This window comes from Saccostrea cucullata, unplaced genomic scaffold, assembly GCF_032062105.1.
Source record: "Saccostrea cucullata isolate Sc308-1 unplaced genomic scaffold, CSIRO_AGI_Scuc_v1 ctg9438, whole genome shotgun sequence".
Taxonomy (NCBI): Eukaryota; Metazoa; Mollusca; class Bivalvia; order Ostreida; family Ostreidae; genus Saccostrea; species Saccostrea cuccullata.
In genome coordinates this window covers 11,514-35,926 of record NW_026929166.1, presented here as the reverse complement: position 1 = coordinate 35,926, position 24,413 = coordinate 11,514, and the positions used below count along the sequence as shown (strand labels likewise).

At 33.8% G+C, this 24,413-nt stretch overlaps 3 protein-coding genes and 1 long non-coding RNA gene across 6 annotated transcripts; 1 reads left to right on the top strand and 3 right to left on the bottom strand.

Annotated features, from left to right (window-relative positions):
- Positions 1-358: 358 nt before the first annotated feature.
- LOC134279969 (uncharacterized) lies at positions 359-8,193 on the top strand. Of its 3 annotated transcripts, XR_009994800.1 has the most exons (8): positions 359-718; positions 2,604-2,778; positions 3,019-3,157; positions 3,548-3,662; positions 5,522-5,768; positions 6,083-6,222; positions 7,500-7,695; positions 7,878-8,193. It is a non-coding gene; the product is annotated as an uncharacterized LOC134279969 (long non-coding RNA). The 3 variants fall into 3 exon arrangements; XR_009994799.1 differs by lacking the exon at positions 359-718 and having other exon boundaries at positions 2,510-2,774; positions 3,059-3,157; XR_009994798.1 differs by lacking the exon at positions 359-718 and having other exon boundaries at positions 2,510-2,778.
- A 127-nt stretch (positions 8,194-8,320) lies between these two features.
- Positions 8,321-10,159, bottom strand: LOC134279967 (uncharacterized). The gene is made up of 2 exons (XM_062762377.1): positions 10,027-10,159; positions 8,321-9,296 (listed from the first exon to the last, which is right to left on the bottom strand). The coding sequence occupies exons 1-2, from the start codon at positions 10,034-10,036 to the stop codon at positions 8,857-8,859; spliced, it is 450 nt and encodes a 149-aa protein (XP_062618361.1). The 5' UTR covers positions 10,037-10,159; the 3' UTR covers positions 8,321-8,856.
- Positions 10,160-10,717: 558 nt separating this feature from the next.
- On the bottom strand, positions 10,718-12,345 carry LOC134279966 (uncharacterized). Its single transcript, XM_062762376.1, has 5 exons — positions 12,097-12,345; positions 11,421-11,564; positions 11,164-11,257; positions 10,880-11,047; positions 10,718-10,743 (listed from the first exon to the last, which is right to left on the bottom strand). The coding sequence occupies exons 1-5, from the start codon at positions 12,174-12,176 to the stop codon at positions 10,738-10,740; spliced, it is 492 nt and encodes a 163-aa protein (XP_062618360.1). The 5' UTR covers positions 12,177-12,345; the 3' UTR covers positions 10,718-10,737.
- A 7,323-nt stretch (positions 12,346-19,668) lies between these two features.
- On the bottom strand, positions 19,669-24,176 carry LOC134279965 (large ribosomal subunit protein mL41-like). The gene is made up of 3 exons (XM_062762375.1): positions 23,918-24,176; positions 22,697-22,797; positions 19,669-20,069 (listed from the first exon to the last, which is right to left on the bottom strand). Exons 1-3 carry the CDS (start codon positions 24,111-24,113, stop codon positions 19,905-19,907), a joined length of 462 nt encoding a protein of 153 aa, XP_062618359.1. The 5' UTR covers positions 24,114-24,176; the 3' UTR covers positions 19,669-19,904.
- Between the last annotated feature and the right edge of the window lie 237 nt (positions 24,177-24,413).

Below are 24,413 nucleotides of genomic sequence, written 5' to 3'. Positions count from 1 at the left end.
AATCTTTGCTTTTGTATGGCATGTCAAACGTTGCAATATTTGATAATCTTGTGATGTATATTCAAAATCTTGTGATGTATGTTCGAAATCTTGTGATGTATATTCAAAATCTTGTGATGTATATTCAAAATCTTGTGATGTATGTTCGAAATCTTGTGATGTATATTCAAAATCTTGTGATGTATGTTCAAAATCTTGTGATGTATATTCAATATCTTGTGATGTATATTCTAAAACTTGTGATGTATATTCTATAATCTTGTGATGTATATTCGAAATCTTGTGATGAATATTCTATAATCTTGTGATGTATATTCAATATCTTGTGATGTATGTTCAAAATCTTGTGATGTATATTCAATATCTTGTGATGTATATTCGAAATCTTGTGATGTATATTCTATAATCTTGTGATGTATGTTCGAAATCTTGTGATGTATATTCGAAATCTTGTGATGTATGTTCGATAATCTTGTGATGTATATTCGAAATCTTGTGATGTATGTTCGATAATCTTGTGATGTATATTCGAAATCTTGTGATGTGTGTTCTACAATTCAGTGATGCGTGCAATAAAATTGCATGACGCAACAGAAAAGTAAGGACAATTTTCATTGGTTAGAAATAACGAAAGTAGCCGGAGCGGTCGTAATGCACACATTGACACAACTTCGCAAGCATGAAATTGGCGAATTCAACCTAAAGTCAAAATTATTAGGTAATAGAAAAATTGTTTTGGTATCAAGAAGCACTAAGTCAGTCATAACGTGAAAAGTGAGAATCAAGAACATTAATTTGATTTGTTTGAAGGTACATCAAAAACAATTGAGTGGCTTATTGCTGGACTAAAGGATGTTTTATCCTATTTTTACGTCCTCATATTGTAGTGATGTTGATTAATCGGCCTAAAAAAATATGATTTATTCTATATTGGTGCTAGTTAGAATAATCTAACTGTGTCTCGGGACAAACTCTCACCACGCAGGGTTCGAAATTGCATGGCCCATTGCAGCTGCATTGACCGTAGCACTAGTCCAGGGACGACTTTGCAATAAATAAATAAATAACACGACAAATTTTTAGGAGAAGGTGAATGTCAGGAAAAGATTAATTGCTCTGCATCATTGAATATTGTCATTCACAAATTTGTCCAATTATTTTTATAGTAAATGTATTGAGCCGGGCTCATTTACAGGATAATGAACAAGGACTGTGGTGACAGTTTAAAATCACGTTCAGACGTTTAGAGAATATGTAATACACACAAAAATATCTCAATGGCATGTATAATATTAAATAGTTTTAAAAATAAAATAAAATATATCTAGAAATTAACAGCGAAAAATATTTATCACGTATCGTTTCGGGGTAATCCGGTTTTATATACAAACAGAAGTAAATAAACACCAATGCAGCAAGATTAAGGTCAAACGTCTCTGCACTGATGTGTTCTCAGCGGGGAGATTTGCATCAAGTCATTAATGATGTTCCCTGCATTTGTGTTAGCCTGATAGTACAACCTTTATTTATAGAATCAATCTAATTCAAATTAGATGTTAGATCCGCTTGCATACTCGCTACACTAACATCTAACAACATCCTGTTGAGGGTCACGTCGGAGGTCTAATTCTATCAATTAATCAAATCGCAGCTGGCAAAATCATCATATATTGTTGAAGCGAATAAATCTTGAGGCGTTCCGAATTCAACCTCTTACGTGACCCTCAATGGGATGACTTGTTAGATGTTAGTGTGGCGAGTATGCGAGCGGATCTAACATCTAATTTTAATTATATTGTTTATAGAATATGATGCAGACAGGGATACCTGGTGAAAACCTTTTGCACCCGTTGAATTACTTTGTAAAATATTAGTCAAAGGAGCCAGGAAAAAATATTAAACAATTTAATATTATGATAAAAATATTCAATTTACTATTTCTTAAGGTGTTGAATGGATTTTGTTTTCTCAACAGCGGCTGGTGCACGTACCATACTTTTACTCGTAAACTCAATTTGGCGGTGAAGAAGCAGCATTTTCTGTTGCTCACCGTCGCAATAGCTGAGCATTGCTCTACGAGCAATGTGCCCAGCTAAAAATCATAATATTTGTAATGATATATCATATTCTAGACTTGACATACAATAAACAATGATAAGAATTATTGTCGCATATCTGCAGTGATTTTCTTTGATCTTTCTGTGGTGATAATTTATCCCATATCACATGTGTGATAATACTTTCCAAACATGTTTCAAAGTTTTTACACTCTTTATCATACAGTTTTAAAGAACAGTTTTATGAGCTCATAAGTATATTAAATGGTTAATTTATCAAAACCTGCATTTAAAAATTCAGAAGTCTTAAGTTAAACCAAATTGTCCAGGGTATTCTTAGTAAGGTATGTCAAAGGTCATGGTTAAGTGACTTTGTAAGGCTGGTATTTTTTCTTTAGTTTTATGGCAATCAGTGCACATGGTAAATAGCATAAAATTACCCTAAGAGGTCTTATGCAAGGAGATAGCTAATTAAAATGAACAAATGTAGTTCTATGTATGATGTATATAGAGACAATAATATTTCTTTTCTTTTTTCATTTTCAGGAACTTTACGTAGGTCTACAGTTTTAATTTTGGACTCATGCACTAGGAATATCATATCAGCAGAATTGTGCCACTGAATCAAAGGGAACTCTTTTTTTTTAGGTACGCATGATCGATGTAACTTCCTCGATGGTGTGTTGGCTGTTTGCCCATGTGTATTTCGGGGTATAGGTATGTTTAGTCTCAATTTTCTTTCTTAAAAGCCGCATAAGGGGTATATTTTTTCTGATCTCAAATTTTGTCTAAGCATTAATCTTTTTTCTCATTCATGAATTATCTGCTGAGAGTCTAGTTAATTAATTTATTTAATTAAAGCTATATAGTAACATATACTAGTAGTGAAATTATTTCCTTGTGTGAGACCTAAAGAAAATCAGGTTACTCATTTTTATGACAATTTCTTTGATTTCGGGAGTAGCCTCCCCTTTTAAAGATCCAAAATGGTGATTTTACAGTGCGGCATGCAGTCTGGTCATCAACGAAGAGTTTTGACACCTGTAATACCCATATTTCTACCATTCACCTCTGTAACCTTTGTTGAGTTCATCAGACTGGTAAGACAATATTGTTAATTGAAATAATTTTATCAAGATAAATAAAATAATTAATGAAAAAAAAAATTACATGAACAGACTCCCTCATATAAGAAAATGTCACATTTTACACATTGCAATTATACATCATTTACATATCCACATTTTCCCCATTTACACATGCAGTTGAATAGATTTAGTGCTTAATAATACATAGCAACAATTATTACATGAATCCTAAGACAATTCACAAAATACATGAATGCATTAAACTGTGAAATACAGATTTTGTACATTTAATTAAAATGCACAGCATCAGTACCCCCCCCCCCCCCCTTCACAATCTTGCAACTTTCTTTTTAATTCAAAGTCACTAGGCAACACTAAAGATTTCCACTTATTGCTTTTCAGTCCAAGACAGGAAGTTGAGGAATAAAGTTCACAGGACATCCTGAACTGTCCTCGCTACCAGCTTATGAGGGAACCAGCTGCAGTGGACAAAGTACGTTACATCATAGGATAATAGGTAAGTCTCCGGAGTAGTGTTTGTAGCAATTCTCGTACTTGGTCCTGCATCGAAGATTCAGGACTATTGATATTTATCTCTGCATGGTTTGGTTCTTCCCAGAAACATGTTACTGGTGGTGGTCCCTATATTCTTCTGGCTTTTGTGGTGAGGAATGTTTCATTTCTAGCTCTTTTCTGATCACATTTTGTCTATCTAGCTGTTTGTCTGTCTGTTTGTCCATCTGTCTGTCTGTAAACTTTTCATATTTTCGACTTCTTCTCTAGAACCCATGGACCAATTTCAACCAAACTTGCCACAAAGCATCCTTGGGTGAAGGGGATTCAAGTTTGTTCAAATAAAGGGCCACACCCTCATTCAAGGGGAGATAATTGGGAATTAATGAAAATTTGATGGTATGTTTTAAAAATCTTGTTCTCAAGAACCACTGTGCCAGGAAAAATGAAACTTATGGAGAAACATCCTCAGGTAGTGTAGATTTAAATTTGTTCAAATCATGACCCCCGGGGGTAGGGCGGAGCCACAATGGCTGACCAAAGTTTAACATAAAAATATATAAGAAAATTCTTTAAAAATCTTCTTCTCAAGAATGACAAAGCCATAATTAATCCTATTTATATGGAAGCATCCTCAGGTAGTGTCGATTCAAGTTTGTTCAAATCATAACCCCCGGGGTAGGGCGGGGCCACAATGGAAGATCAAAGTTTTACATAGAAATATAAAGGAAAAATCTTTAAAAATCTTCTTCTCAAGAACAGCAAAACCCTGATTGATCATATTTATATGGAAGCATCCTTAGGTAGTGTAGATTCAAGTTTGTTCAAATCATGTCCCCCGGGGGTAGGACGGGGCCACAAAGGATGATCAAATTTTATATAGAAATATATAGGAAAATTCTTTAAAAATAACCTTCTCAAGAAAAGCAAAGCCATGATTGGTCAAGGGACTACTTTTGGATTTAAACTTTTCAATAAAAAACCAATTTTTACTTTTTCCTAGCCACAGTGCTCAGGTGAGCGATGTGGCCCATGGGCCTCTTGTTTGTTTTTTTTTTTTTTTAAAAATGATCAATCATTAAATATAAATAAATCAGTTGTTAAAAAATTTGCTTCATATTTGAAGTGCTTTAAACCGACCCTTTGATGAAAGTGACCAGTGTTTTTTGCACCTTGAAAGGTTTATTGGTAAAATATAAGAAGGAAGTTATGATTTTGGTGTTACTATTGTTGTTATTTAAGTTTGATTTGATTTTTATATTACGAGTATTATGAAACTGTTATTTTGTTACTGACCGATTGTTAATTTTAATTGTGAACAAATGTACAAAGATGAGGAGTATAATATAGTTGGCTATGTATATTGCCCAATTTTTGAACATACTATGTAATAAATATTAATAACAACCTTTGAATAATTGGAAAGACAATATTATAAATATGATAGCATTTTTGTACATGAGCATACATTTTTGAAAGGAAAAATAAATTATTCAATTGCATTAAAAAAGATATTTTGTTTCATATTCTTGCGAATTATCAGATCATTCTTCTATTATTTAAATACTCTGTCATTATGAAACCTTGTTAATAATTAAGTAAATATTAATTGTACATTTGCACCAATTTTTACATGGCATTTTCACACTAAGAATGCCACGTGCAAAATTATATACAGGAACAATTCTGAACAAATATATGCAAGTGAGTTGTAAATTTGATATGTAATGCAAACATTACAAAAACCCATGACAGTGTTCACTAAAATGAAATGTATGGACTCTTATATAAATACTTGGTATATGTGATATGGATATTATGGATGATATTTTTGAGAATGACACAAGTAATGAAATTTTTCAGCATTGAATTGGATTCTTGAACCAGAGCCATGTGAACCTGGTCCACCTGTACCTCTCATTGAAGACCTGTTAACATCACCAGAGTATGTTCATTCTGATACCCCTATGGTATGGTTACAGCATGCATTATCCCTGAATCCATTAAAAGAGCTGCATTGGCAACGAAACAACCCAATGTGGTCGATTGTAAGGAAATAAAGCATATCAGCTTCCAACTTTGGTGCATTTCTCAGTTCTAAGCAAAGGCGGTAAGACGTGTGATTAAATTTTTGCGAAAAAGACTTTTAAAATTACAGTCAAACTTTGTTATCTCAAACCCATTATCTCATATTTCATGGATATGTCAAAGTAATTTTGAAGTCCAAACCATTTATAAAAGACTGGGACATTTTATTCTTGATAACTCTTTATGTATTATTCTTGAGTCCACGGATATTTCCAACATTTTTCTTGGTCTCATTGAGTTTGAGATAATGAGGTTCGACTGTAATGACTAGATATTTGTACATAAAGATGCAGGAAATATAAGATTAATAACCAAAAATCATATTTTCTTCTCCAGATTGACATTGTCACTGAAGAAACAGCTGATGTCGGCTTACAATCTGGAGTCCATCAAGGCTGTTGCATGCGGTATCACTCATGAAGATGATGCTTTGAGAAAGTATGAAAAGGACTTTGATGCAGCTGCAGAGCAGTCAGGTATACAGCACAAAATAACATTCATTCAACCTCTGACATGTTAATATTCAATGTGTCAAAACAAATAACAGGACTTATCCTGGTGACAAACAGAAATCAATTACTGAAGTCTAATTGTAAAAAAAAACTAGAAATATGTCCATAGGACATGAATGCCCCGCCGAGGATATATTAGTAAAGCAACATGAAATTTGTACATGTATAAAATTTGATCAGTTTGGTTCAGGCAGGGCTTATAGTTAGTTGGGAATAAAAATGTAGGTCCAGCATCCAAAGCAAGTCTGGTAGTGTCCATCCCTAGATGCATCATCCATGCAAGTTTGGTTCAGGTAGGGTTTATAGTTACTTGGGAATGAAAATAAAGGTCAGATCCAGCATCCGAAGCAAGTCTGGTAGTGTCCATCCCTAGCTGCATCATCCGTGCAAGTTTGGTTTAGGTAGGGCTTATAGTTACTTGGGAATAAAAATGTAAGTCAGATCCAGCATCCGAAGCAAGTCTGGTAGTGTCCATCCCTAGATGCATCATCCATGCAAGTTTGGTCTAAGTAGGGCTGATAGTTCCTTAGGAATAAATCTGCTCCAAAAACTTCAACCTGGTCACTCATCTGGAAAATATAGGTCAGATCCAGCATCCGAAGCAAGTCTGGTAGTGTCCATCCTTAGATGCATCATCCAAGCAAGTTTGGTCTAAGTAGGGCTTATAGTTCCTTAAGAATAGACCTGCTCCAAAAACTTTAATTTGGTCACTCATCTGGAAAATGTAGGTCAGATCCAGCATCCGAAGCAAGTCCAGTAGTGTTCATCTCTAGATGCATCATCTATGCAAGTTTGTATCAACATGTAAAGTTTGATAACACCATCTTGAATGGTATGTTTAAAACTGAGCTAAACACTATTTAAGAAAAGTCAGGTCAAGGTCAAAGGAAAGGTCAAGGTCAAAAAATGTTGTTGCAGTTGCATAGCTCTCATCAATATCTATCAGCATATGAAGTTTGATGAAAATATCTTGGATAGTTTCTTTGAAACTTAGCTTTGAACAGAGCTAAACACAAAGTGGGATGGAAGGACAGAAGGACGGAAGATGGACATGACAAACACTATATGCCCCGGCCATATTCATGGCGGGGCATAAATATTCAGTTACCAACATATTCCAGAAAATTTGCTTTTTGAAGTGGAAGGATTATAAAAGCTCTACTTAGACTTTGTTTGCATTACAAAATCAATTGTATTATGGTTTGTTTGCATTCAGTAGTATTATAATTTTTTCTGAAAAGGATATGGTTGCATGAATCCGGAGTGTTAGGAGCTTCACCTGATGGCTTAGTTGTTCGACCACCAACATGCAGTGTATTTTATCAAACTCCAGAAGCCAAAGACGCCATTCCTGATATTGTAGAGGTGAAGTGTCCATATACAGCATCGTCTTCAACAGTAGCAGATGGGGCACAAAATTTGAAGGATTTTTCATAGGTAAATAACATTAAAAATCTGTATTGTCCAGTACTTTGAAATTAAAAATCTTGGTGAGTAAATGATTTCAAAACATGTATTAATTTACAAGTGCAGCTGTTCAATATGGTATGAAGATAGTGAAAAAGGAGGGGATATGTACTGGTATAACACAACTTAAGTGTTTTTTGATTTTTTTTTAGATCTTAAACAAGATACCCTGTGCCTGAAAACCAGTCACCCATACTGTCATCAAATTCAAGGCCAGCTACACATATGTATTAACAAAACATTCTGCGACTTAATTGTGTGGACAAGAGTAGACTGCATTGTGATTAGAATAGTAAAAGACATTGAATGGACAGCAAATGTTCCAAAGCTGATAGATTTCTACATTAACATTTTCATTCCAGCACTGATGGAAAACTGAGTTCTGGTTTGAACTTCTTGACACTTAGTTTTGTACCTCTAGAATTTTCTAACAATGGAAAATGGGTAATCATGTTAAATGTGTTGAATGTTCCTCAGTCTCATAAATGTATGACATGATATGTCACAATCCATCATAAAACTTCTGGCTTATAAGACTATTTTAAATAGCAATGATGATTAATAAAATCTATGTACTACATAAAAAAAGAATATCAAAATTTAGAATCATTTTATTAATGAATTGAAGATGTTATTCTCAAAGTGAAAATGTAACATTTTTGTCTTTCTTAATAGATAAATTGTTGAAAACATGAATTTGTTGAGTTGTGCTTTAAAGGTAAATATACTTTAAACTAGAGATTTAAAATTATAAGTAAACCCTCTTCCAAATTACATTGTCAAATGAAGAATGGAATTGCCAAACATTCTTGTAATAAATCCATGCTAACAAAAGGGATTTTCATTTTCTGAAGTACATGTATTACAACATACTACAAAATTAACAAATATAACCATTGACATTGATAACAAATCAAAATTTGCTTATCCCTTGCACTTTGGTATGAATATCTTCACTGTTTAGTGTATACTGTCACACGCCAATGCAAATTTATAATAAGTACATGTATCTTTAAGTAATTTCTTTCAAAAGTGGAGCTTGCAAGTTTACAAGACAAGAACAGAGTTGAAATATTTTTGTTGAGATTGGTCTGTAAGTAGATGGTATGTAACGGAGAATCTCGTAATTCTTTATCCTCTCGTTGGCTCTTTCCACATGAATAAGTGCTTTAGCAATCTTGAAACACAGTGCAGTGCTGCTTCTTGTATGGTAAACTGGCCTCGTGTCGATAAAAGAGCTTTTATAATTAAGCAGACACCCTGGGGCAATTGGTCATGAATGGTGAAACCTTTAACCACCAAAATAAGGTCTCCAGCTTTGAACTTTCGTAAAACTTGGCTGTGACGTACAATAGCTACATCAGAAGTAGAACCTGGGTACAGCATGGAGCAAAATGTAAGTGCACCATTTGGAGGCACGCAAGTTACTGCTTTAAAAGTATGGCAACTTTTGTACATACTGTAGGCCATGGCCTGATTATCCATATGTGTTGGGATGTCCTGGGTTGTTTCAATTGCATCCATGGATGCTCTAGCAGAGGAAAAATCCTCAAAAGATTCTGGCAGAGACCCTGAAAAAAAGTTGGAAAAAAATTAATTTGATTATTTGTAATTGTGTAAAAAAATTGTGTTACAGTCAATTTTTCAAGAATACAATAAATTTAACTGCATTAAATTTTTGCAAGTCATTATGATAAATTTTAAAACAAACCTTTGCATTTAAGCTGACTTGGAAAACATTCTACGCTACATTCTACACTACGCCATCAGACAGCATCTTGTATAGGGAAAAGACCACTAATTATTTTCCCATAGAACTCCATACAAACCTTAGGCCTTCTCAGTACTTTACTATCACAATTTCAGAAAAATCTTTAGCATCATTTCAAACTTTGTTCTAAGCCCTAACAAAAAATACTGAAAAAAATATATGGTCCCATGGCGTTTATAGGTCAAAATTGCAGTTATTTTCAACTTATAGAGATTCGCAGTAAATAACACACGGCATAAAAAATCAACCCCCACTCCTAAAATCTTCCCTGGCATTTCTATAGTTTCTGTAATATTCCCTCATCCTATCATTTATTTCAAAGGTCATTAATTTTACTTTAAAATGAAAACAATTAAATACCTGATTTCAGCCAATGGCGTAACGCCTACCCATTCAGTATTCGGTTTAATGTTCCATAACAAACAAAGCCATGTGTGCATCCGGGGATTTGGTGCTCTCATTCCTATACTTACATACTTACCTGTCCCAGAATTAGTCAATTGTGGTAATTTCAAAGACTATACACCTACCTGTGAACATGTATGAAATTTGAGTCCTGTGACTTCAGTGTATTGGATACTGTGACCATCTCAAATAATGACACCTTACTGCTACCAGCACAATTCAAAGGAGTGAATGACGTCTGGGCCGGTGATGATATTATTCGATCTACCCAGAATTAGGTAAAAAGCTCCAAAATTGGATAAATCATAGTTAATTAAGCAAAATTCAAAGGTTTCAAAAAGACTGATATAGAATTTTTTTATGCTTATGCAAAGTATATTATTTAAGAATCTGATATACTAATTGATTCTTATCTAATCCCTCCTATTGCTTAAGTATGTACAAAAAAGTTTCCCCACCCCCCAGTGAAAAACACTTAAAGAAATAGCAGGTGTCCCCTTTTATTTTTGTTTACAATTAATTTAGACAAGTTTAAATCAATCCTTTTGATAACAAATCAAAGTTCAATGTCTGTAGTCTTATACATTACAATCAGAAGCTACTTTTTGAATTTTATTCTAAGAAAAGGAGAATTTAAATAATTTTTTTTTAAAAATTAAAGAAAAGCAAAAACTGACTTCAAACCCCAAAATGTACTATACAATAAGAGGCTGGAAAGTTAATAAATAAAAAATTTACCTGCAATGTACAGAAAACTGTCCGACAAAATACATCGGGTGGGTAGGCAGTCTCCATTTTCTTCTTAGATAGAGAAAATGCCCCTGCTGATCAGAGACCTAACACTCCCAAATAATAACAAAATATGTTAACATAACAGTCAATATAAGATGTTCATCCCTCAATGGCAACAAGTTTTTATTACAGTAACTGAAATTGTTAGGAAATAGGAAATCACAATTGGAATTCCTTTAAATGTACCTTCTCTTCGTTGTATTTAATATCGTGGATTGATATTGGCTTCCTTTTACTAGACTCTATTTTTAGGGCAAGCAATTCCTTTTCCAGTTGTATTTCTGTTGAGAGGCGCTGCATTTCTTGAGTACAGTTAAATGTGCAGGATGCTGAGTAGTTGTGCTCTGATATCAACTGAAAATATATTGTAAATCATGTACAGTTAAAAGAACTTTATATATTATTAAAAATTATTGAAAATGTTTCAGTGTTGGTCATTTGTCATCATTGGTGTTTTAAATGAGCTTTACTTTTTCTTGATATTGACATTTTGGTGCTTGTGGAATCTGCAACTGGTCCATCTGTGAAGATGACAGGGACTCCTCACTTTTGAGTTTTTTCCTCCTTTGTAAAATAATTAAACTTGAATTATTTTTTATTCAGTTGTAAGCTACTCTGTTTATACATGTACCCTTTTAAAGATTTTTAGTAAAATATTCTCAATTAAACTCCACCCACCCACCATCCAAAAACAAGATGTCGGTCATATTTTGAAAAATAATTTCACCTTTTTGTACATTCAGGATCAGAGAAATCCATGGCCTTTCCTTCATTCCATGCAAAATATGCAGGGTCCCCCTCCTTCTTACCATCCTTAAAGTGGCAGGAGCAGATGCTATCATTCTGATCTCCTGGTTGGCGATCAGCTCGTCTAAAAATATACATTATACAAAGACTGAGTGAAGGAGAATTAAAAAGCAAAACATGTTCATTTAGCATGTTATTATCAAATACCCTAAATGACTTATTTTTTCATTATTTTTTTTTTTAAATGTTACATTTACTTGCAAGTACAAGATAACCATGTGCATTATAAACATTAACAAAACGGTAGCAGTATATTGGTAGTAATAATACGAAATAAAATGTAATAAAAACAGCTGTTAAACAAAAATTAATCTTGCTACAAATTGCACAGTTTTTGTAGTATGTACTCTTCATTATTCTTCTGCTATATTGATTACTACGAGATTTAACTTTTTAGCATGCATGTATAAATACTGTATCTGACAATGCAGCATCGTGACATATCGTTACAAGTACCTACAAATTTTGTCAATATATCTACGTTTACTGAGTTTTTTCCCTAGCAGGCCGAAATATCTCCATCATGTCACCAGGAACAACATTCGTGCATCTCGTAATTAGTGCTGCAATAAACAAACTGATGTGTTTTTTCTCACCTGCATGGTTTTCCCGACGCTTCAGCTACTTTCGTTATTTCTAACCAATGAAAATTGTCCTTACTTTTCTGTTGCGTCATGCAATTTTATTGCACGCATCACTGAATTGTAGAACACACATCACAAGATTTCGAATATACATCACAAGATTATCGAACATACATCACAAGATTTCGAATATACATCACAAGATTATCGAACATACATCACAAGATTTCGAATATACATCACAAGATTTCGAACATACATCACAAGATTATAGAATATACATCACAAGATTTCGAATATACATCACAAGATATTGAATATACATCACAAGATTTTGAACATACATCACAAGATATTGAATATACATCACAAGATTTCGAATATACATCACAAGATTTCGAACATACATCACAAGATTATAGAATATACATCACAAGATTTCGAATATACATCACAAGATATTGAATATACATCACAAGATTTTGAACATACATCACAAGATATTGAATATACATCACAAGATTTCGAATATACATCACAAGATTTCGAACATACATCACAAGATTATAGAATATACATCACAAGATTTCGAATATACATCACAAGATATTGAATATACATCACAAGATTTTGAACATACATCACAAGATATTGAATATACATCACAAGATTATAGAATATACATCACAAGATTTCGAACATACATCACAAGATTATAGAATATACATCACAAGTTTTAGAATATACATCACACGATATTGAATATACATCACAAGATTTTGAACATACATCACAAGATATTGAATATACATCACAAGATTATAGAATATACATCACAAGATTTCGAACATACATCACAAGATTATAGAATATACATCACAAGTTTTAGAATATACATCACAAGATATTGAATATACATCACAAGATTTTGAACATACATCACAAGATTTTGAATATACATCACAAGATTTCGAACATACATCACAAGATTTTGAATATACATCACAAGATTTTGAATATACATCACAAGATTTCGAACATACATCACAAGATTTTGAATATACATCACAAGATTTCGAACATACATCACAAGATTTTGAATATACATCACAAGATTATCGAATATAGCAACGTTTGACATGCCATACTTTTGCATTAAATCCTGAACTAAATGATGTATAGAAAAAAATAAACAGTAATCAAGCTCAAACGTCCATTCAAATAATACAAATAGGGGGCAGAGCTAACACGGACCTCTAAAAAACATGAGAGGCGGGATCAACTGCCATGGAGGAGTGAGTATCCCTTGTGACCGATCCCATCCGCCATGTGCTCCTAATCATGGACGTGAAAACGTAAAAATAATGAGGAAAATTCAATGTCTAAATAATGGCCCAAGAATTAGAATAAAAAAGTCAGTCAGCATTGGACTTGATAATAGATTTATTAAAATAATGATTTTAAACAAAACTGTTTATATTCCTGTTTCATCGATTTGTTTGTCAATAGCTTGCTTTCTTTTAAAACGTGTTTGTATGTAGAGCAAGCTCTTGCGTATCGAAACAAGTTGAAGATATAAACCTACAATGCAGGTGATAAGGGTACTGTATATTACCACATAATTAAAAGAAGTTGCCAAGAATTTGTATTCCTCTTTGTTTATTTCAGACGAAATAGTACTTGTGTTTCATGAAATATCCATTTCGAAGTGTATAAAATCCAGATCAAGAAGAGCCTCGCTATTTCTCGAGTCTTATTCTTCATAACTAATCTCCTTCTTCCCTTTTAATCTCCAGTGGATAACTTAATTGGCTTCTTTCTTTCGTGACTGACTTTCCTTTCAATAAAAGAATCCGTCATCTGTTGATTAAAAATCTGAATCTACATCAAATCTGTGACAGAATCCTCAACCGAGACATGGGAGTGCAGAAAAAGAAGTCTTTGATCAGGTCATTTATTTTGTTCTCCAAGAAAAGAAACATTAACGTTTGATGTTCGATATATTATTACAGATTATAAATGAGAAATATATAAATCTTCAATTAATTGCATGTAGAGAATTTAGGGTCGTAAATACCCATAAATACCGAAAACAAAAGAAATCGGTCTTTAGGAATGAGTCGCTCTCCAGTACATGTAGTTTGGCTGATTTTCAATTTAGATATTTTTAGCTCACTTGAGCAAGAAGGTCAAGCGAGATTTTTCTCTCTTTTTTTTTAAGAACTAAGTTTTTTTCATTCAATCCTTATTTTCTCCATTGGGAGATCTGAAAAGTTCCAGAGTCTGCAAGACCAGATTCTATCAGCTGAGGTTTGTTGTCCATGGGGCTCTTGTTTCTATAGTATTTAAATGTTTGGTCTACTTTGCGAACGATGAATCTAATTTAGTTGAAAAAGCATTTTCCGTATTATTTTTTAACTTTAAATAGGGTATTAGGATAGCTCAAAGAACTAATTACGACAATTGATTACACAAGTAACGCGACATAATGATAACAAAATGGTGTATGATTGTCGCTAAGGGAAAGACATAAAATTACGTCTTTAAATAATCGGAATGTAAAGATAAATGATTTTTACATCTTTCGAATAAAAATTATTGTCATTTTATTATGATTGACATTATTAAAATTTTAGATAGCTCAAATAAATGATGTCGCTCTACCGTTGGAATTTTTACTGATTATAACAAAATGAGCTTCTTTATTTGTGAATAAATGTTTCTCTTCAAATAGAACTTAACGATAATTCGTTTTAACTGATTACTTTTCATCTTGCAATTTCATCTGATTATACTCATATCGCAATTTGGTTTGAATAAAGACCGTCTCTTGTTGCTATTAATGAACTAAAGATTTGCATTTTCAGTTTTATTGCAACTGGATTTCTACACATTCTGCTTGCGCAAAGAACCTTTGAAGAATCAAATAAAGATTTAATCGTTTGAATTTGAAGTGAAGGAAAATTGTTCAGAATTCAAAATTATATGATTCTGCAAATCAAAACTGCCATTGTACTACGTATATGTAAAATGCTTTTGTGTCCAATCTGACATCTTTAATACATCTTCCTATAATGCTTCAAAATATGTCCGTTAGAAGAATTATAGATTTTTAAGGATATCGTTTTAAGAATCTTAGCCTTTGGGCACAACAGTAGATCACGGATTAATATCCATCATGCATAATAGTATATTACTGTATATGAATGATTTGACCATTGTATGGCTTGTATGAAAACATCTGAAGCTGTGGATTATGCTTTTGTTTGGAAAAATTATAACTGTTAATTTTTTAACGCATCAAGCATATCAAGGAGGCTGGGGGTCAACAAATTAACCACCAGATTTTAACTTAATTTTTAGATATGATAGCTTAAGCATACATTATAGTTTTAAAATCTGATCATTTTAGTATATCTTTATATGGAGCTCTTCTTCTAAAGGAGGTCAAAATAGTCTGAAAATGGCCACGATCCCCCAGCCCCTTTAAGGAAGACAATATTCATGGTCCGTTACAGCAGTGAGTAAAATAAGGCGAATATATCTTTATGTAATTACAGCCTAAATTAAAAGCTTTTATTCGCACCAAACTTTACTCTGTCCCTCTGGAACTTTTAAATAGTCTTCTTGAAAAGGTCAAGGAAAGCCCATTTTTGATTCTTCAACACCAGAATACAGGCTCGATCTTTGATTATGCATATTGCAAATCATAGGCTTTTTAAAAGCCCACGTTTTACTGATGGGAATCTATGTAGTTTTTGGAGACCATGTCTTTCAACAATCTGTTGGAATTCCCATGGGTACAAATTGCGCCAAGTTTATTAGCAGACCTATTTTTATACTCATATAAAGCAGAATTTGTGCAAAATCTTATGCGTGAAAAAAGAAAACACTTGCTGTGGCTTCAACTCGATATTTAGATATATGTATTGTTATTTAACAATGGTAATTTCTATTCTCATGTCGAAACGATATATCATGGTGAGTGAGAGAAAAAGATACCACAGAGTCTGACACGTCTGTACCATATTGGGATATTTTACTTGAAAAAGACGTTAATGGTTATCTGATAACCAGGCTCATTGATAAACGTGATGGGTTTATATATCTCAGTTGATTCGATACGCAAGACCTTGCTCTACGAATGAATAATTTGTAAAACGAGGTAAATTATTGACACACAAACTAGTTGATGAAACAAGAATTTCAGCAGTCTTCTTTAAAGTTATCATTTCGTAAGTTCTATGGTCGATTCAATGGCATTGTCAGCAAATACAATTTATCATTGAGTCAAATGCTGACTGACGTTTTTCATATAAATTTTTAGTCCATTGTTTGTACACTGAACCGTTATTTCAATTCCGATCATTACAAGGAGGACACGGCGGGTGTGACCAGTCGGTAGGGGATACTCACTCCTCCATGGCACCAGATCCAACCTCCGGTGTTTTGGAGGTCCGAGTTTGCTTTGCTCCTATTTGATATTGTTTTATGGACTTATGATCTTGAATATTGTTCAATATTCAATATATTTCTCCATATACTTTATAACTATTATGAGAGTAATGATTTATTTGATCCTGCATATAATTTATTATTACAACATTCAATCGGCGGGGGGATAAATTCTAAATGATTTTTTTTTTTACATATTATATGTCAGTCAATACTTTTGATATTCTCGACAACCAAAATAAATTCGAATAATATACATGTACATGTATCTATATTGGATTCCGAAACCTCATAAAAATTACACTTTCAAATCGAAGATAGCGGATTCAAATAAATGTTCCATCAAATTACTTTCTTTGGTGTTTAATAAACAGCAGTAGAGAGGAAACATCAGGGCTACTGTGGTTTAAATCAGATTTGGATACTTAAAGAAAATTGTTGAAAATTTGAAATCATAAGACTCTTTTATATTAAAGCTTGGTTATTAGATTAGCGTTCACGTCTTTTACAGTAAATTATCCAAATATCCAAACAGATATAACAGACTCTGCGGTATCTCTTTTACTGCACGCTCAATAGGATATATCTGTTTCATATTTGGATATTTTACTATAAAAGACATGAACGGTAATCTAACAACCAAGCTTTAAGATAAAAGATAAACGATATCTTCTTAACTGTTACTTCCCTTATTTAATATGCAGCAATATACCTTTAACACATAAATATATAGTTTATTTCTCTCATTATTAGTTAATTCGATACGTCAGAGCATGTTTTACATGAAATATATGGAGATAAAAAAACAGCATTCAAGCTCAGAAGTCCATTAAACAATGCTAAACTGGAGCAGAGCAAACATGGACCTCCAGAATATCAGAGATTGGATCAGATTCCATGAAGGAATGAGCATCCCCTGCCGACCGGTCACACCAACCGTGTGCACAATGACCATAGAATTTATGAATAAATGGTTATCTTTAACGAGACTTCTGATATTCTGGTTTCAGCATCTTGTTTGTCGTTAATTTAGCTCGTTTTACAGATTGTTCATACGTAGACCATACTCTCGTATATCGAATCAACCGAGAGATATAACCCCGTATGCAGGTTTTGAAAGTATATTGCTGCATCAGTAAGGGAAGTTGGCGATTGAAACGATTAGATCATCATGTTTATTTAGAGCTTAGTTGTTAGATTACTTTTGTCGTTTTTTCAAGAAAAATAACTAAACATAAAACGAATGTGTCAGACTCTGTGGTACCTTTAATTTTATTTCAAACGCCTCGGGATATATTGCATCGGTATAAGAATGAAAATAACCCTATTTAATTGACAATACGTCGCCGATATATCTAAATGTCACGTTGATGGCCATCGCGGGTGTTTTCTTCCTCTCAGGTATAAGATTTTGAACAAAGTCTGCTTCATTTGAATACAAAAATAGGTCTGCTAATAACGGGCGCAATTGATACCCATGGAAATTCCAACAGATTGTTGGAAGACCTGGTCTCCGAAAACCACAAAGATATTGTCGATCAGAAATTCGAGCATCTTTTTAATATGAAATTCAGAGTACTTAGGTGTACAATCAGAATGTTTTTAACAAAATAATTTTGCAAATGGTCAATGATAAGATAAGTAAATTTACGAGTGTCATTCATTGAAAAAGCAGCTGTCAATATGAAAATGCCTGAACTTTATTTTATCGTGGGAAATGGTTCTATATTAAGTTGATAAGACGTTATATGCTGTTGATTTTGGTAAAATTTTGTGATTTAGAATTTTCCAACAGTTCCTTGGAATGTTTAAGTGCATATCTGATTAACACCACTTCTCGAATATATTGTTGCACACTACTCCTAAAGTTTCTTCTTCACTACTCTTAATATCTTACTAGCAAGTAAAAGGCTTGGAAGAACATTTACTAGAACCTGCTGAGTACATGCATCTTTGTAAAGATTTTTGTGAAGTTCTGAAACTCAGTATAGATGTGGTAACTCAATTTCATTCTCGTTGTTGGGAATATTAAAAATATTCACAACTGAACTTAAAGAATTTCCTTCTTAAAAGGGGAACTATAGATATACTAGTAAGTTTGAATATGAAAAAAATCTAAAACGATGTAATTTATTTACAAGTAAGTTGATAAAACTAGAATATCAATAGGTTTGTTAAAAGGCATTATTTCATAAGTTCTATGGTCGATACAATGACCTTGTTAGCAAATACAATTTATTATTAAGTCAAATGTTAGAACATTATTTATACACTTATTTTTCCGTAATTTCCTAATCATGACAAGGAGCACACGGCGGGAGTGATTCCTCCATGGCACCTGATCCCACCTCTGATATTTTAAGAGATCCGTGTTTGTTCCAATCTGCATCGTTTGAATGAACATCTGAGCTCAGATACTATTCGCTATCTCCATTTATTACATCTTATAGACAGAAAAATAAAAATGCTGCAGTGTTATTATTTTTATATTCAAAAGGATGATGGATTTCATATACCCAGTATACTCTACCAACCCACGGAAAACATGACGAATTCTTCCGATGTCATCTTTCATATCATATCACTTCCGAATACATGTACTTTTGTATTTTGTAATATAATCAAGCTGTAAATATCTCATTTAACGCCTATAAATTCCTATAAGGATACCTTATCGATGGATATGGTTATTAGGTATACCAATTTGTCAATAGCTGGCGTCATTTATCGCTAATGTAATCTATCCAGCAAGCAAAAGTACATGTAACGGCAAAAAACCTCGTTAGTGCTTTATAAAGTAGATGTATGTCTGTTAGATATAACTGTGATTAAATAAGTTAAGAATTCGATAACTCGCCTTAATCTTATTGTTGCCCACGTGTTATAGGTATGATTTCATGATGCAGGTATGACTTATTTCCATCTCAAACATTTTAATTCACACATTCAATTCATCCAGTACATTTTTGACTAAATTATTTATTTTTACTCGGAAACCAGAAATGCCAGGTGTAAAGTAAAACAGAAATAGATCTACAATATCCAAACAAAACAAACGATTTTTTTAAGTTTAAAATCGTTCATGTATTTATTTGAGCATTAGCACCCTACGTACTTTAATAGAAATCAGTCATTTTTAAACATCATTTATTACCACATATTACAGTGAACATTATAAACATAAACTTTACACATGCCATAAACATCAGACTGGATTCGAGGGATGTGATTCGATTCCCGCATGTCAGAGGTGATGACGTCACGGCTATCGCTGATGAATATCTCCACACCTGTCGCACCGTGCCATGGGACACATATACCAATCACACTGGCAGGGACATACGGTCGCCATCAATATTTCATAATCACGATGATGAGGGTTTTTTGACGATTTCATCATTTTCTATCACATATTCCCCGCTATCAAATTTCTCGTTGATGTCTTTGGCGTAACAGCTATTGAAGAGATCGTGGGCGGTGAACTCGCTCTGTTGGATGGGGTTTATGTCGTACGGCACATATGGCTTCAGCTGTAAATATCAAACAACGACTCACTTTAAGACGACACAACAGTCATTGACTTAAGGTAGCCTTAACATCATTAAGGATCTCGAGCTGCTCATTACCTAGGTAACCAAAATAATAAAGCATGATTAAGTACAAAAGTAAACACTGGGACCGGGGATTATGTTTTATACGACATCATAAAACAAAAGAAGACAGGTGTTGCTAAATGTATCAGAAATTCAATACGTGTTTATCTTGGATGTCCATCACCTGCACAAAAGACAAACAGTTACTACCTCCCATATATAATCCACTAATCCTTATCTTTGGCGGATCCAGGGGGGTGAGGTGCTGTTGGTTGGAGAAGCCATTCATTTGCCAAGACGAAATTAAAAGAGAGAGGGAGGCAAAAGACTTTTTGTTGGATTATATTATTACACCTAAGACATTTTGAATATGAGCGTAGTCCAAACAGCTGGAGCGGCAGCAGTCTACGCTTATATTTCACTTGCAAAAGATGGGTTCTTACTTTTTTTTTCTTTCTCCAGTTACCTATCCCTCTTTTTCAGCGCTTTAGCTTCTGGGTGGAAAATATTCTACTTAATATATGAATAAATGACAAGTAACATGCGAGATTCAATTTGTTTTTCGATTCCGACGATCTTTGGCTTTATACCATTTCCGAAGCATATTCAAGGTATACGTAAAAAGCCACAGCAAATTAATTCTTTGTTTCACTTCCCCTGGACACTTCTAGGTAAAAACTCCAATAATTGATCAGACATGTGTTAGCCTTTTCCTTTATGGGGGAAATACAGGTAATGCTTAAAGTGGCCGCTATTGGACATATGTTTGAGAAATATACTTTTGAAAGTCTTTCCTACCAAAAAAAAAAAATCATTACCATGAAATAAAATTCGTTCTCACGAAATTAAATTTGGTTCCCACGAAAAGTTCGTTCCCACAAATTAATTTCATTCCAAGAAATTAACAAGAGGCCCATGGGCCACATCGCTCACCTGAGAATCTTTTGTCATATTGTTCTTTACCAGATTTCGCCCCTTGTAATACATATTGTGGCCCCGCCCTACCCCCGGGGGTCATGATTTGAACAAGTTAGAATTTACACTACCCCAGGGTGCTTCCACATCAGTTCCAGCTTTTCTGGCCCAGTGGTTCTTGAGAAGAAGATTTTCAAATATTTTTCCTATATATTACTATGTAAAACATTGATGCCCCATTGTGCCCCCCCCCCTTCCCTCGGGGGTCATGATTTGAACAATTTAGAATCTACACTACCCCAGGGTGCTTCCACATCAGTTTCAGCTTTCCTGGCCCAGTGGTTCTTGAAAAGAAGATTTTCAAAGATTTTTCCTATATATTTCTATGTTAAACATTGATGCCCCATTGTGGCCCCGCCCTACCCCGGGGGTCATGATTTGAACAATTTAGAATCTACACTACCCCAGGGTGCTGCCACATCAGTTTCAGCTTTTCTGGCCCAGTGGTTCTTGAGAAGAAGATTTTCAAAGATTTTTCCTATATATTTCTATGTAAAACTTTGATTCCCCATTTTGGCTACGCCCTACCCCCGGGGGACATGATTTGAACAATTTAGAATCTACACTACCCCAGGGTGCTTCCACATCGAATCAGCTTTTCTGGCGCAGTGGTTCTTGAGAAAAAGATTTTCAAAGATTTTTCCTATATATTTCTATGTAAAACTTTGATTCCCCATTGTGGCCCCGCCCAACCCCCCGGGATCATGATTTAATCAATTTAGAATCTACACTATCCAAGGGTGCCTCCACCTAAGTTTCAGCCTTATTGGCCCAGTGGTTCTTGAGAAGAAGATTTTTTAATGACCCCACCCTATTTTTGTCTTTTCTTGATTATCTCCCCTTGTGAGGGGACTTGGCCCTTCATTTTAAGAATTTACATTTCCCTTCACCCAAGGATGCTTTGTACCAAGTTTGGTCAAAATTGGTCCAGTGGTTCTTGAGAAGAAGTCGAAAATGTGAAAAGTTTACAGACGGATGGACAGACAGACGGACGGACGGACGGACGGATGACGGACAAAATGTGATCAGAAAAGCTCACTTGAGCCTTCGGCTCAGGTGAGCTAAAAATTCGTATTCATAAAATCAGATTTCGTTCAAACGAAATAAAAATTCGTTTACAAACAAATATGAAAAGAAATCATGCAGAGAGTATGAATTATTTATTGTATTTGTAACAAAATGACCTTGACATTTTATCAACTTCAATCCTAATCCTATGGTGATCAGCAAACTTCTAATAGTTTACTTACAAAATTCCAGTATTCTTGTGTTTGTGGGGAGTTTTACTTGTATTATGGTCTTTGATCTTTTAACTCAGTTTACAGTTAAAATATATCTTTCAAAAATTAATTATTGGCATCTAATTTTTATAAACATAACATGAACACATATAAATATGCAAAAAAAGATTTCTCTATTCCCAACTAATCCTGTGATCAATAAGAAATGTATATGGCTAGTAAATTTATTAAAATTAATGCACTGATACATGTAGCTCTTAAATGATTATTTATGCTCTCTTTGGGGAATATATAAACATATACATGTATTTACATAACTGATGATGTACATAGAAATATTGTTCTAACCTTGCAGTCTTTAAGATCTGGGACAATTAATTCTGGTGTCATTTCCTTCACTCTGAAAAATCTTTTATATTTCATGTGAATAAATCCAGTGGGTTGAACATCTGGAAAAAAAAATTACACACATAATTGTTCATGTTAATGATATAAAGTATTCATAAATTTGGGAATCAATAATATTAATGTAAATGTGACATAAAGTGTGGATTGTAGGTTTTAGTTTATGGGTATTACTGAAGAATCAGATAATTTACTCAGTACCTAGATAAACTATAAAAAGAATAAAAATACCTATAAAGTACAACTGTAATTAACACTTGTAAAATCTATCTAGCTGGAAATAAAATGAGTTTGCTCAAAAACTAAGCTGTTGAATACTTCTAAGCAAATATGTATTTCAAATGTTTGAGTAACTGTGTGCTGTCTTGTGTTTTTGAGGGAAAAAGTGTGATGAAATAGCTAAATCAAGCTTTTCTGAATAACTTAAAAAAGCTATATAGCTAATTATAAATAAAGCTACTATAGCTTGCGCCGGACCTGACACAGGAACTTGTTTCTGTAGTAGAATTTACCATAATCATTGTCAAATAATCTTTTCATAGTCATAGTACTACTAGAGATGTAAGGACAAGAGCATGTGTACCTTGTGTGCAATCTTTTTGCAAAACGACACTGAACATGACACTGAAAGAAGATCAATAAATATTGGTCATGCCCGGATCTAGAGGTGAGGTTTAGACCCCATCCTGCCATCCACTCCCTTGAGTTGGTTGAGTAAGAAAATGTATAATTATACTAATCCAAGTAACCTTGGATCCCATTCAAAAACGCATCTCTGTGAAGTATGAAAAGTCATAGGTAGGCCTACAGAGCTTCCAATTTCAACGACTAAGACCCCAATTTGTTACTTTGGGAAATGAGGTGATGTTTTTTATTTGCTTGTCATAAAAATTTCTGGGTTTTTTTTTTTTGTGGACTGGGCTGGAAACCCCCCCCCCCCCCCTTTCCCTGGAAAAATTTCCTTGATCCGCGCCTGTTTCAGTGACTGTAATGTTTACAAACTTTCAAAGAGCGGAAAGAAAGATAACTCTAACGTATTCTTACTACACAACATGGTTGGGAAAACATCAACGCGATTCCATTTGCTATAAAAACAGCAATATATTAAATTAATATCATACGATAATATAACTAATATTAAGTGAAGATTGAGATAAAACTCACGGTGGAGTGCCACTTTCTCAGCTAGTTCCCGGCTCCCTCCACGTCTCCTCTCATTCACGTGTTTTGCCGAAACGGGATATCGCTCATCAAAAGGTCGTCTGCTCCGCTTAGCAGGCCATATTGGTGGTTTTCTGAAGACACTAGTCGTTGTACTAAACGTTCTTTTCAAACAGTGCACACAAATGTTTTGGTTCATTTCGACAATTTTTTTGTCATTGAATTATGTGTGTAACCTCAAATAGGAAATCTTCCTCGCCAACTAAAAATAAACACTTGACTAATGGTCATATGTATTCCGGATTAAACAGAAAAGGACAATGGAATGAATTATCACTCTTAGAAGTTGTGGTATTTTGCTAGCTTGAGGGGAAGAAGTTGCACTGAGGCTAATTTCCATTTTTAAAGAATGTCTATACAAACGCGCCTTCACTGACCTTTTTGTTATGAATTATCGGTTCCTGTCGCTGTTTTATATTCGGTCCGCATTACTTTGTTA